This window comes from Pipra filicauda, unplaced genomic scaffold (assembly GCF_003945595.2).
Source record: "Pipra filicauda isolate LSUMZ 115617 unplaced genomic scaffold, ASM394559v2 scaffold192_size1418226_pilon, whole genome shotgun sequence".
In the NCBI taxonomy this organism is placed as follows: Eukaryota; Metazoa; Chordata; class Aves; order Passeriformes; family Pipridae; genus Pipra; species Pipra filicauda.
In genome coordinates, this window is record NW_024104301.1 from 986,223 (window position 1) to 1,000,108 (window position 13,886).

The 13,886-nt window shown below is 43.5% G+C and overlaps 1 protein-coding gene across 2 annotated transcripts; it reads left to right on the forward strand.

The window, feature by feature from the left end:
• The first annotated feature begins 95 nt into the window (after positions 1–95).
• On the forward strand, positions 96–13,018 carry ANAPC5 (anaphase promoting complex subunit 5). 2 transcript variants are annotated; one of them, XM_027739753.2, is made up of 17 exons: positions 96–359; positions 448–527; positions 1,176–1,285; positions 1,653–1,848; positions 2,835–2,901; positions 3,668–3,769; positions 4,891–5,081; positions 5,926–6,007; positions 6,711–6,800; positions 7,691–7,872; positions 8,343–8,478; positions 8,686–8,760; positions 9,549–9,670; positions 10,795–10,902; positions 11,408–11,555; positions 12,151–12,313; positions 12,678–13,005. In XM_027739753.2, the coding sequence occupies exons 1-17, from the start codon at positions 156–158 to the stop codon at positions 12,890–12,892; spliced, it is 2,271 nt and encodes a 756-aa protein (XP_027595554.2). In that variant the 5' UTR covers positions 96–155; the 3' UTR covers positions 12,893–13,005. The 2 variants fall into 2 exon arrangements, with proteins under 2 accessions (XP_027595554.2, XP_039236268.1); XM_039380334.1 differs by having other exon boundaries at positions 141–359; positions 2,820–2,901; positions 12,678–13,018.
• Positions 13,019–13,886: the final 868 nt, after the last annotated feature.

Sequence of the window (13,886 nt, forward strand, 5' to 3'; positions counted from 1 at the left end):
GCTCCCCCCATTCCTCCCCTCCCGCCCCTCCGATTGGCCACGGCGCCGCGCGCGCGCCGGCAGCAGTGGCGGCGATTGGGCGGTGGGGCGGGGCGCGCGCGGTCTCCCGGGCGACGGGGGGTTGCGCCCGGCCCCGCGGTCCCCCGGGCGCCGCCATGGCGAGCGTGCACGAGAGCCTGTACTTCAACCCCATGCTGAGCAACGGCGTCGTGCACGCGAACGTGTTCGGCGTCCGCGACTGGGTCACCCCGCACAAGATGGCCCTGCTCGTGCTCCTCAGCGAGCTGGGCCGCGCCGGCGCGCAGCTCGGGCTGCTGGAGCGCCGCCGCCTCAACCGCCTGCTGCTGCCGCTGCTGCAGGTCGGGGGCGGGCCTGGGGCGGAGGGAGCGTGGGGGGGAGCCCGTGGTGTCGTGGCCTGTTGTCGCGACATGTCGCTGTGCTCCGCAGGGTCCCGACATGGCGCTGTCGCGGCTGCGCGCGGCCATCGAGGAGTGCTGCCCGCAGCTCGCCAGCTCCGTCCACATCAGGTGCGGGAAACGCCTCGGGCGGGGCCGGGCGGGGCCGGGCGGGGCGGGGAGGAGCTGCCGGGGCCGCGTTTGGATCCTCCGCTCTGTCCGTGTCGGCCCTGACACAGAAAAACTGCTCCGAAACGTGCAAACGTCCAGTTTTAAAAGTCACGCCTTGGGGGCGAAACTGTGCTCCTGCACTTCTCTTACTTCTCATCAGCAGATTCTGAAAGGTGCAAACCAGACGTGGAAGGCATCAGGTTTAAAGTTGCTATGGTGCAGGAGGTCTGTTTTCACATAACTCGCTGAAGCAGCAACAGTTCCAAAAATCTGATCAAAGGTTTTAAATGTTTAAAATTAAAAAAAAAATCAAAAATGTTGGGTTCCTATTCTGTTACAGTAGCCATATTTTCTAATTATTATTTTTATTAAAATAGCTATTTTAAAAGGGAAAAATTACTTACTATTATAATCATCATTATTTTTATAATTATCACTATTATTATTGAATATTTGTCTCACGAGTATAAAAACCTTCTGGCCCCAGTGAATGAGTTACCACTTGGTTCTGTCTGTGTTTACTCATTTATGCCTGAAACAGGAGAGTATTTTATTTGATGTCTATATGAATACCCTAAAAAAAAAATGCTGTTCTCTCTCCCTGTTTAGGTTAAAACTTATGGTAGAAGGAGAACTGAAAGATATGGAGCAGTTTTTTGATGACCTTTCAGACTCATTTACAGGGACAGAGCCAGAAGTTCATAAAACAAGTGTAGTAGGTAAATAATTGCTATCCATCAGTTATTTCTGCTGTGATATCTATAGTTGCTGTAGTTTAGTCAGAATACAGCTTTGCTTTTCTTTTTGGGGAGGTGTAAGATTTTTCTCTTGCTCAGATGTTTCATCTTAACCAATAATTTTGCATATTGTCAGGTTACTGATTTTAACAATTTTTCTATGATCAGATTATTTGTGAGATTTGCACCAAAATTAAGACCAGATTTACACCTTGAAAAAAACGAGTTTTATCACTTGGTAGGCTATGATGAGGCTCATTAATTTCTATGAAATTTCTCGTTAATTTCTGTTAAATGAGAAATGAAACTGTGTGGTTTAAGCTCTCGGTCATGGTGTTTCCCTTTCCAGGTCTGTTCCTGCGCCACATGATCCTGGCATACAACAAACTCTCTTTCAGCCAGGTCTATAAACTTTACACAGCCCTTCAGCAGTACTTCCAAAGGGATGAGAAGAAGAGTGGAGCTGATGAGAGTGACATGGAACTCACAAATCCGGAGGAGCTGGATGGGAAAATGGAGAAGGAAGAACTCGACGGACCATTAAGGTGATATAGTCACACTAAAGCCTTTTCTGCCTCTTAAAGAAATCAATCCTGGATTTTTTTAAAGCCTCCTGAACCCAGGCTGAGGTGTGTGGCTACTTCTTAGTGCCACCATGTGGTAGCTGTTGTCAGTGACTCATGGAAGGTGGCAGTGCCTCATCCTCACTTAAGGAATCACAGGCTGAAGGGCAGTTGCTGCCCACAATTTCCCCACTGCTGCTTGACTTCCCTGGTTGTCATGTGCTGAAGCTGTTGGAGGGTCACTTCCAGCTAGGAAAGCTTGCTCAATAAGGAGAAGTTGAGCTTAATGTTTTTGGCTTCTCTCTCTGCCCCTCTCCTAATTAAAGAACTCACTCTCTGTACCTCAAAAAGAAGCAAATATTGAGAGTTTTCACCTGCTAAAGAAGTATAAGAATAATCCTAAGAGTATTTTCTGTATCCATATATTTAAAATGTACTTTCTAAACTGTCTTTGTATAAACCTGTGCTTGTGCAGGAGTTGCTGCAGCAGCAGTCAGACAGCAGCTTTGGGGTCTGACTGGGTGCTCTACTTACTGTTTTCCCATGGGATAAACTGGCAGAACAGCTGTTTTCTGGAGTGATGCGTGTGGCCAAAGTGCCACTTCATTTCACTGGGACAATCTGCAGAAGAAAGGAAAAACAGGGCAAATTCAGTTGAATGTGCCAACCCCAAATCATCTCTCTGCTCTTTTTCTTTAGGGTTTTTTAGGTTGTATTTAGGGTGAAGTTCCTGTCTACTATGGTTTCTGCAGGTTGAAGATTACAATTAAACTGTGTGAAATCATTTGGATTGTTGGCTTTGATGCAGTAAATTTTACTCTTCGTTAAGTTTTCTCAGTTTTCAGTCCTGCTTTGAGCTTTAATATCTCATAAAACTTTATAAAGCAAAAACTGTGGAGTATCTGATAAAGTGTGTTTCCTTATTCTATTTCCTTGCCCCTGTTTGTAACCAGAGCGTTTCTTACCAGGGAAGAAGAGATATCCTGCAGTGGTCCTCTTTCCCAGAAGCAAGCAGAGTATTTTCTGTCTCAGCAGGTATGTTAATTCTGAATAAAGTGGGGTAAATGCTCCATAATGTGAATTTCACCTTGACTTTTATCCACAGTGTCAGACACGATGTTAAATCTGTTAAAGATTTGTTGATATCTTGCTTGTTGTTGCTCAGTGTGAGCACTTGGGGCTCAAAGTGTTTTATCTAGACATCACCATATGCTGATATTTGGTTCTGGGAAGGTCCTTCCGCTCTCCCTGCTCGCCTCAGATCTGATGTCTGTGAAATGTGCAGTTTTGTTGATTATTCCAGCTGGTAAATACAAAATGGAGCAGAAATACACATGGGCACAAATGTCAGGAATTCAGTATTCAGTAATGCTTATTCTAGTTACTGGATTATTGCAATTTTTTTATTAATTGAACTACTTGCCAAAGCAAACTCTGAATTTAGTTGTATTTATTTTCCTGAATTTTTTTTTTGTAAGAAGATGCATGTAATTCCAGTGAGAAATATGTTGTGTTAATTATTCAAGGGGAAATTTCACCAGAATTCTTTTAAGTACCTTTAAACAGTCCTTTGAAAAAGCTTTTGTGTGACTTGGTCTCTCTGATCTCTGGAAAGTGAAGACTATAATTTAATACAGAATAAAACTGACACTGATGTTTCAGTGTCACAGTAGACAGAGCTGTTACAAAATCTCCTTTAATGTTCTCTCCAAGCAGATAACAACCTGACAGTCCTATATCACAATGCATTTATAACCCTCTTGATGGAGTTACGTATCTTACTTTTCAAATTTTATTCCAGGCTTCTTTATTAAAGAATGATGAGACAAAGGCTCTTACTCCAGCATCTTTACAAAAAGAATTGAACAACTTGTTAAAATTTAATCCAGACATTGCTGAAGCAGTAAGTACCATTTTCTTTATCCAAAATGGCTGTAAAGGGATTTCTTATCTCTAGGCTGGGATTATTTGGGAGCAATTTATTCTCTATTGAAATATAAGCAGATGATAAAAATGTGAGCAAGTTGCATGTAAATGTTTAGTAATTCAGACTGAAACTCCTGAAGGCACAGAAACCTTAATTAAGCTTCCCTGCATGTCTGGCTTCATGCACGGATATAAGCCTCTTAATTTTGGTGGGACTGAGTGCATTCTTGTTTAACTAAACCTAAAACTTACTTCTCTTTCCCACATTTTCTAAGGAATTTCAGGCCTCGTATTCCCACAGTTTAAAAATCAATATTAAGTGCAATATCTGTGCTTAATAATAATTTATATGGAAAACCCAGACAATTCCCACTGAGGGTTGTTTCCAGACCTGTGCTGCGAGCACTTGCCTTGTTCCTGAACAGCTTGTTCTTGAGCAAATTCCATGAGTTCCCAGTCAACTCTTTCCTGCTTTCCTTTCTAACTCTTCTTCCCTGGGCTGAAGCAGACAGGATTTTTTGCTCCTGTTTGGACATGTATCCTTGAAAGGGCTGCCATAGTCCTGGGCTGGACTTCACAACTCCATGAGTCCTCTCCAATGCTATGTTTGTCTCACATAAAGGAATTGCCTGGCCTGGGTCTCAAAGCCAAAAAGAAAACACAATTTTAGCATTTCCTTTCTGTCTGCACAGCATTTGGAAGCAGTGCTGATGTTTCTAAGTATCCTGAGTGCAGACACAGTGGGAGTCGTGCCTCCATTTCCCCTGTCACGTCACACAGAAATGCAGGGATTCTACTTTTGTGATTCTGCCTATGCAGAGATCTCAAACTGGGTGGGATCATTCTGACTGCCAGATCTTGGCCTATGGGACACCAACTGTTAGGGACAACAACCAGTTTTGCCCAAGAAATTGTCCAGTTTTATCCAGAAATTCTGCACAGGTAGTATCAGTGTTGTTGCAGCTTTCTGGCCATGCAGTATTTCATGGCTGCAGGTGCTGACCAACCTTTCTCGGTAAGAAAATAGATAGTAATTATAAACACAAACTGTGTTTTAACGTCTGTATCGTTAAAGCTGGTTTTTCTCCATTTCTTTAGCATTATTTAAGCTACTTGAACAGTCTCAGAGTGAAGGATGTCTTCAGTTCCACACACAGCCTCCTCCACTACTTCGACCGGCTGATCCTGACGGGAGCAGAGAGCAAAAGCAACGGGGACGAGGGATACGGGCGGAGCCTGCGCTACGCTGCCCTCAACCTGGCGGCCCTGCACTGCCGCTTCGGCCACTAGTGAGGGCTGCCCTGTGCCACACAGCTCACGGGCATCCTGGGGCACCTCAGAGTGCTCACACACACACCTTTCCTTCCAAAAATCCCTTTAGGAGAAGGGGCTTTCTCTGGTTCAACAGTTGGGTCGGGATTTTCTTGGGGATCTCGGTTTGTTTCTATTTTGACGTTTGTTTGGTTTCCATACGAACTGAGCTATCTAAGAGCTGACATTTGTCTGTGTCCTGTCCCTGTTTCCTGGGTGTTTAAGTTCTCAGTCACTACATTTCCATGACCTCAGTGGACACGGATGCCTATTTTCAGCCATATTCTCAAGGAAGTGTGGTTGGTTTTCTGTTAACATTTGAGTCAACATAGAGCTGATGATCTGGAAAAAAGCATAATTAAAAAAAAAGCCATCTGAGCTTTTAAAAATGCCATAGGAGTGGCATTTATTTTGTTGATAAAGCTGGCCTTCCCATCTCCATGTATGGTTTGCATTTATTGATTGCTGCCTGGAGGCATCATGTGAAAGGAGTGGAGAGGGGAAGGGCACTGCAAAATTGAGAGCAACAACAATTTCTACACAGATACTAAATGCAACCCCTGTTCAAACAATAACTTGGCACATTGGCATGTATAGGGTTTGAAAGCCCACACAGGGGTTCCAGTTGGCATTTTGGCCTCACAAGTAGAATGTGTTGCTGAGTGCCAGGAGGAAAACACAGGCCTTCTCAGCAGTCTGTTAAATCAGAGTTATCTTCTGAGTGCCATATGCATAATTTAGATCAATATTCCTCTGTCTCAGAATGCTGTATCTTAAGCCCTGTGGGAATTCTAACTGTTCTCCCTCTCTGTTTGCTCACAGCCAGCAGGCTGAACTTGCCCTCCAGGAAGCCATTCGGATTGCCCAGGAGTCCAACGACCATGTCTGCTTGCAGCACTGCCTGGTGAGAGCGGTCCTGAAATAGGGGGGATTGAGTCATTCTGCTCAGGGAACTGTTGCAGAACTTCTCTTATAGCAGGATCTCACCCAGGGCATCAGTAATTTGGCTGTTCAGCAGTGGGGTGACATTGTTTCTGGCAGGTGGGGCACCCAGGGCAGCAAACTTCAGGGTCGTGGGATGGCTTTGTTGCAGCTCGGGATTCATTTCTTAAACAGGAGTTGTGACCCCAGAGATCTCAATATTGAGCTCAAAGTTTAGTCTTAGATGTTTTAAGCAGACATAGTCTTTCATAAGCTTCCTTCTTCCTGTCTGTTGAGTTCTCGAAGAGTAACCAGCTGCCTTTTGAGCAAACAAAAAGTTAAAGGGAAAGACTTGGATTTCTCTATGTTTTTTCTCTATAATCAACATAATGAATTAACATCAATGGTACAAACTCCTGAGGTACTGCACTCCACAGTTACCAGAACAGTGGGATTTCTGTGCATCACTGACTCTCTAGTGTTGGCTGCTGCCACACCAGTGTCCCACCCTGCACTTCTGATGTATTCTGCTGTGCAGCATTTAGTGAAGTTTCCTCAGAATCATTAATTCTGAAGTGGTTTGTATTTCCAGTGAGATTTTGTGCATTCTGTAACAAGTAAGCCAAGCTAAAAGTGCTGCAGCCATTGGCTATTTGCAACAAGATTTTAATTTTTTCCCTTGCTAGAGCTGGTTGTACATCCTGGAGCAGAAGATCTTCGATAGCTGTGTCCTGCTGGAGCACTCTGTGAACAAATCTTTACACTTTGGGTTGCCAGTGAGTCCATTTCCTCCGTCCTTGACTTCATTCTGGGAGAAACCCATGTGGTGATGGGAGTGTGTGATTAGAGATTTGGGGCTTGTGGCTGGTCTGTTCAAAATATGTAACTGAATTCCAACAAATCTATTTTAACACTCCAAAATGTGGCTGTTTCTGTGAGCTTTGCTCTTCATGTTAACAAAGCAGAGTTCAGTTGCTTTAATGCCAGAGCACTGCTTTTCCTCCTAAATTTTTTGATTTTCAGGCAGAAAAACTCTGTGGCTACTGGCCCCAGGCACCATTTTGGCACAATGTGGTGCTCTGAGGAGGTTCTTATTCCTCCTCCTTCTCTGAAACCCAGTGCTGATGCCTCTGGCAGGGCTTAGAACACATGTTTACTTGTCCCAGCTGTGAAATCTTCCAAGGCTCCTTCCCCTTTGGTGGTTTGTGCCCTAAATCTGTTGGCTGTTAATGTTTAGTTCTGTCTTTCCCAAATCTGTGATTACTTTGTTAAGAGAATTGTTCTAAAATGGACTAAACTGCTGTTTTTGGGAGAACAGATGTGGCTGCTTGGTGGGGAAGGGGAGGGAAGGCTCTGTGTTTTCACAGCTGTTCCATCACTGGAGAAATCCAGGTACTGATCCTGTCCTCCTCTGTAAGATTTCTGTGTGGGGGAGTGGAAATTACCTTTTACATCCAACAAAATGACATTCACATATGTGTGGGTGTGCATAAGTGGGTATTTAAAGAAATGCCTGGAGCAGTGTTCCTTTGTCTGTGCTGAGTAACCTCACATCTTTTGGGGATTTTTTTATTAGTTTAGAACTCTGCTCCAGTGTGATTTGCAAGCCTGGTGTACTGTGTTGTCTTTCAATGCTGTTGGTATGGGTTTTTTTCCTTCTTCCCAGTATCTTGCTTCCTTGGGAATACAGTCCTTGGTTCAGCAAAGAGCTTTTGCAGGAAAGGCTGCCAACAAACTAATGGATGCCTTAAAAGATTCTGATCTGCTGCATTGGAAGCACAGCCTGTCAGAGCTCATTGACATCAGCACAGCACAGAAAACAGCCATTTGGAGATTATATGGCCGCAGGTATTTGGGTTGTTTGGAACCCCTGGGTTACCTCACTGCACTTGTTAGCACATAATGCACTTATATAGGTGTAACAAGTGTCTGTGTCTCTGCACTGCACTAAAATGAAGCAATCAGACTCTGATTCAGTACAGGCTCAGTGCAATTATTTCCATTCTCTTGTGTTGCTTTAAAACTTGTGCTGAAGAAAAGATTGAGTTTCCATTTACTAGTGGCAAATAGATCATAAATTTTTCCTTAGCCCCCCTTTTCAGAATCTTTTTGCCTAGACTGTCTGCAGCTTTCAGTCTGTAGTACTTGATGTGCCTGCACAGTCCAGAATCCCTGGATAGCAGTTGTTTTACAAGTTTTCCTTCTTCCCAAGGCCCCTGACTCACCAGAAAATGCAGCCTGTTGTCATAACAAAACTGTAGATTAAAAACGGTGGTTGTTTACTCCTTGAAAACTAAAAGCTGTTTCTCTTGCACAAGCACCATGGCACTTCAACAAGCCCAAACACTGCTGAGCATGAACAGTCTGGAGGCTGTGAACGTGGGCGTGCAGCAGAACAACACCGAGTCCTTTGCCGTGGTGTTGTGTCACCTGGCTGAGCTCCACGCAGAGCAGGTGAGTTCTGGGGCTACTTGCACAAAATGTCATCTGGTGAGAGGAGCTGTGGGTGTTACTGACAGAGAATGCAAGATTTGGCCTTTAATGTCTGCATTGTGGGCAAAGACAATGCAGGCTGTTTGCTTGGCAAGTTGTTTCCCTGAGGGTTGTGTTGAAAGGGAGGGGAGTGGTGCCCATTAATCAAAGTGTTGTTCTGTGTTCCAGGGGTACTTTGCAGCTGCTGCTGAAATACTGAAACACCTGAAGGAAAGATTCCCTCCCAACAGTCAGCATGCACAGGTAGAATCTTCATAATTTAGCCTGTAAGTTATGTAACTATTATACAGTAGGATCTGAATCCCACTGCTCCAGAATTCTTCCCTCTGTATGCCTTGGGCTATACATTTTCTCATTTCCCTTGGCTCCTGTCCTTGTGGGAGGCTGTGCAGCATCAGCTTTTCTACAAAACTGTGGAAAAGCTGCCTCTGTTGTTTTCAAACTGGTGAGACATTTTCCCATTGCAGCCTCCTAAGATAAAGCTGTTTAAATAGAAATTTCATTAACAGAGGAATATACATCTGCTTCATGAGCACATATAGGAATTAAATGCTCTGCATTGACTTGGAGCTTCGAAGTTCTGTCTAATTAGTGCTCCTTATTTTGATATATTACAATCCAGAAATAACTGAGAGAATAGGCTAATGGGCTGGGTTTTGTGTGACTCTGGGAAACACATTACTACAGGAGTCTGTAAGATAGGATTTACATTGGGGTGTTTAAGATCCCGGTAAATACAGTCTGGTCCTTCTCTTTTCACCACAGAACAAATCAAAGCATTAGTAATGATTTAGAAGAGCCTTTTTACTTAAAATGCACTCAAGTAGGTGAACTTCCATATTGAAACATTAATCCAGACCTGAGCATTTCTGTCAAGGACAGTAATTTAGTAAATCCAATAATTGGACAGTGGAGTTGGTGTGTCTAGACATAAATACCCACAGGGGGAAAGAAAAAGTAAATTCTGCCTTGGGATGAGAAAACGAGCAGGCACAACTTCTAAAACTTGTTCCTGGACGTTCTTTGTTTAGCTTTGGATGCTGTTTGATCAGAAAATACAGTTTGAGCGAGCCATGAACGATGGCAGATATCACGTAGCAGACTCTCTTGTAGCAGGAATTACAGCACTTAACAGCATCGAAGGTGTGTACAGGTAAGAAGTCATGGATCTTCATACACTTGCAGGTGTGTCCTGTGAAGATAATGAATTTAGCAGAATGATTGCTGGCAGTCATGTGTGCTTACATGTTTTTCCCTTTCCAGAACTAATACAGTCATATGCTGTCTAACCTGTAGGGCTTATTCTCTTAGAGCATGTCCTGCAATAATAATTTCTTCTTGCTTCTCTGGACATTTTAAGAACTGGAATAGCTGAAGTTGCTGTTATTCTAGAGTTGTAGATCTGTTGTGAGAACAATTTAAAATCTGCTGTGGTAGCTGTACTCGAACCTGAGCACATAGCAGATTTTTATGTCAAATAGCTGGGGAAGGAGCTCAGGCCTTGAGCATCTCCCTCTGTGCCCTGGTTTTCACAAAATAGAACAATGTGATTTTTTTTTTTCTCTCACCTTAATGGGTTCTTGTTTCTAAATGAGAATGACGTGTTAAAAATAGAGTTAAAACTCATTTGGTGAGTATGAAAACCAGCTTACTGTTTAAAGCAATTCCTTCTTGATTTTCAGTGAGGCAAAACACGTAAAAGCAGCCAGTGCCAGTCAGCCGGGAGATCAGTATTCAAGCTGTGGGACCTGATGCTTGTCCTTCTGGAATTGGACTGATCATGAATTCCCTGATCTTTAAATATTCTGCTCAGTGTCTGGTTCAGGGTGTTTGTACCATCCCCTGCTGCCGTGCAGTTGGCCCTGACTTCCCTATTCTTGTGTTTTCCTGTTGCTCCATATCCTTGTTACCTCAAGCCAATTTTAGCTGCTTTACCTCATACCTGTTTTTCTCACAGATAATGACTTGTGCTTTCTAGCTTGCATGGCTTCCCACTTCTGCTGCCTTTTTGGCCTTTGTTTTTGGCAATCCCTGGTTTCTATCTAAAGCAATTTTATGAGTTTGATCCTTTCTGTCTGGGAGTTGTCCAGTTGGCACCAGAGAGATCTGTTTTTGCTCCTGCCTGTGTGTGTACCAGGCGTGCACTTTGTCAAGGTGCCAGTCTGCAGTTACAAGAAACAGAGGTCACAAAATAGAGACCTGTTTTACCATGTCCTGAAGAGCAGAATTGTATCTAAAATACAAAAATAGAGCGATGTTTTCTTTCTACCACGGCAGAAAAGCCATTGTATTGAAAGCCCAAAATCAAATGTCAGAGGCACACAAACTTCTGCAGAAATTGTTGATCCACTGCCAGAAAACCAAGAACACCGAGATGGTGATTAGGTAAGAATGTTTCATTTTCAGAGTATTAAAGCCACTTTGCAGTGATTAGAATCAGCCATTTCAATTTGTCTGTGTTCAGACTTCACTAGTCTTCAGATTACCTGCTGTGATTTTGAGATTACAGAATCATTTCAGTTATTAATCATGCTATGGAGGAATCCTCAAAATATTGTGGCATTGAAACCTACATATATTTAATATGTAAACTAAAAGGTGGTAAACTTCAAGTTCCACAAAGATTTATGGAAAAAGGAAACACTGCATCTAAAATAAATAGGAAATGGTAATATGTGTGTGGTTGTACCTTAGTGCAAACCTTCAGAGTAGTTACAGTGTTGTTTAATCTCTTGTATCTCAGTGGCATTTCCTCTTAGGGGTGTAATTTAAGTTTATAGTATGTGCAGTAATGTAATTAATAATAAAACCAATACTGTTACGGATGGAAAAATTCCTTGGGAAACAAGTTTTCAGCAATGTTTGTAATTCCTTCCCTCTGTTTTGTCAGGGTGCTGCTGTCAATAGCAGAGCTGTACTGGAGATCTTCATGTCACACCATAGCCCTGCCTGTGCTGCTGCAGGCCCTCGCCCTGGCTCGGGAGTACAGCCTGCAGTACTTGGCTTCTGAAACTGTGCTCAACTTGGCTTTCTCCCAGGTAGGTCTGATTTGTGTTTTCACAGGGCTGTAGGGTAACATTTATTCCAGGGTTCTGGATGCCGTTTTTACTCCTGTGAGATTTAAGATCACAGCCTTGTTGGAATTAAATGATTGATTCTCAAGAAGCGTACTTGGAACGTAAAAGCTTTCGAGGAAGTTAATAAAAGTTGAGTTTTGTGTGTATCACTGAAAGGTATAGTTATTGCATATAATTAAGCAGCATAAATTTGTACTGCCTTAATTTCTTTGGTTATTTTTTATGCTGGTATTCTGGCTTTCAAGGAGTTCGGGTTGCCTCGTGTATTAAAAATAATGCTGGCAATGAGTTGAGTTATATTGTTTATTCTGAGAGATGTGGCTGTCAGCACTGACTCAGTGGAGAAGCCATTCCCAATCATTTCAGATAGCAGCTCATTTCTGCTGACAAGTTTAATCTAAAAGAGAATTGTGGGGGGAAAAGTTGACAAAAAGAATAATAATTGTCCTACACCCTTGTCTGTAGTGCATTGTATTATTAGAAACAGATGTGACTTCCCTGAAGAAGCTCCTACCAGTGGATTCCAGTATGACACTAGCAAGTATTTCTCTTCCAGCTGATCCTTGGCATTCCTGAACAAGCCCTGAATATCCTGCACATGGCAATAGAACCCATCTTGGCCCACGGAGCTGTCCTGGACAAAGGCTGTGCCATGTTCTTGGTGGCCAAATGTCAGGTGGCTTCTGCAGCTTCCTACTCTCCACAAAAGAAGACTGAAGGTAGTGTGAAGGGTAATTCTCCTCACTGAAACTGTGCTCAGAAGCGCAAGCCAGTGTTGATACTGGTGTCCTGCTACACCATTACCATTAAAAAAGTGTGTTACCTGGTTAGCAGATACAAAATTAAGTTGGAATTAGTTATTCACCAGTTGTTTATGCTGGAACCTTGTTTGTCTGCACACTTTCACACCATATTTTGCAGCAAAGGCTGAATAACAGAAACCAGCTAGAAGACCACGTTGCTAAGACACCAATGGTTTTGAAAAGCTGAGGAATTTATAATTGGGCTCCTTAGAATTGAGCTCCATTGCTTGGAGTTGTTGTTGTGATATTGTCTTAAATACCTGTCCCCCTTTGCCCACAGCTTCAGAATCTGCCATCTTGAATCTGAATGAAGCCAAGACTTACTTTGCCAAGGTGGACTGCAAAGAGCAGCTCAGAGACGTTCTCTACTTCCAGGCCCGGCTGTTCCACACCCTCGGCAGGACCCAGGAAAGGAACAAATGTGCCATGTTGTTCCGGCAGTTGCACCAGGAACTGCCAGCACACGGTGTCCCTTTGATCAATTCCTTCAAGTGATGCATTTCAAGATGAGACTTGTTTGTTTTTCTGGGTTTGGGGTTTTTTTTACAAACATCTTTATTATATTCAATCATCCGTGTTTCGGAATAACTGCCAATAAATCATGGTCTGGCATTGAACAAACCTGTATTTTGTTTGTAGTGACAAGGGCAAGTGTTGCTTTCAACCCATCTCCTTTTTATTCTGTACTTGAAATTAAGAATTGAATGGGGAGAAAAGAGAAAAGACCCTCTTGACTGTGTTATAAGCATGCTGAGGGGGGTAGCACAGTCATGATAAAAACAGTGTTTGTTCTTAGCAGTGACATTTCCAGAATCAGTGCTGGCTTTATGAAGACTGGGGCACAAAAAATAGTGAGAAGTGGAAGCAAAGCTCCTTTGTGCTCCTTTTAAGTGGTGTGGAATGGGGAGTCTGATTTAAAACATGTCCTTGCTTTTAACCTGTCTGCAGTCACTGTTCATGCTGTAGAAACAGATGGAGCTGCCAGAAGGGTTCAGTCAGAGGTGTAACGGTGCAAAGTCCCGGGGCTGTGGTTACACGTGTCCTTGTGCAGAGAAAAAAAAAGCCCCAGCTCTGCTGAAATGTTTTTATTTTGTGTGTTCTCCCCTCAGTGCTGTGTATCATTCACCTGCTCTGCTTTTATGGGTGAAGGGGCCCACAAGAAATCTGGAGAGAGACTTTGGACAATGCCATGAAGTGACAGGACAAGGGGGAATGGCTTCCCACTGCCAGAGGGCAGGGTTAGATGGGATATTAGGAAGAAATTCTTCCCTATGAGGGTGGTGAGGCCCTGGCACAGGTTGCCCAGAGAAGCTGTGGCTGTGCCATCCCTGGAAGTGTCCAAGGCCAGGCTGGACAGGAGCTTGGAGCAACCTGGGCTAGTGGGAGGTGTCCCTGCCCGTGGCAGTGGACAAGATAGTCTTTAAGGTCCCTTCTAACCCAAACCTTTCCATGATTCTGTAACTGAATATCCAGTGTGCTGACGTTGTCT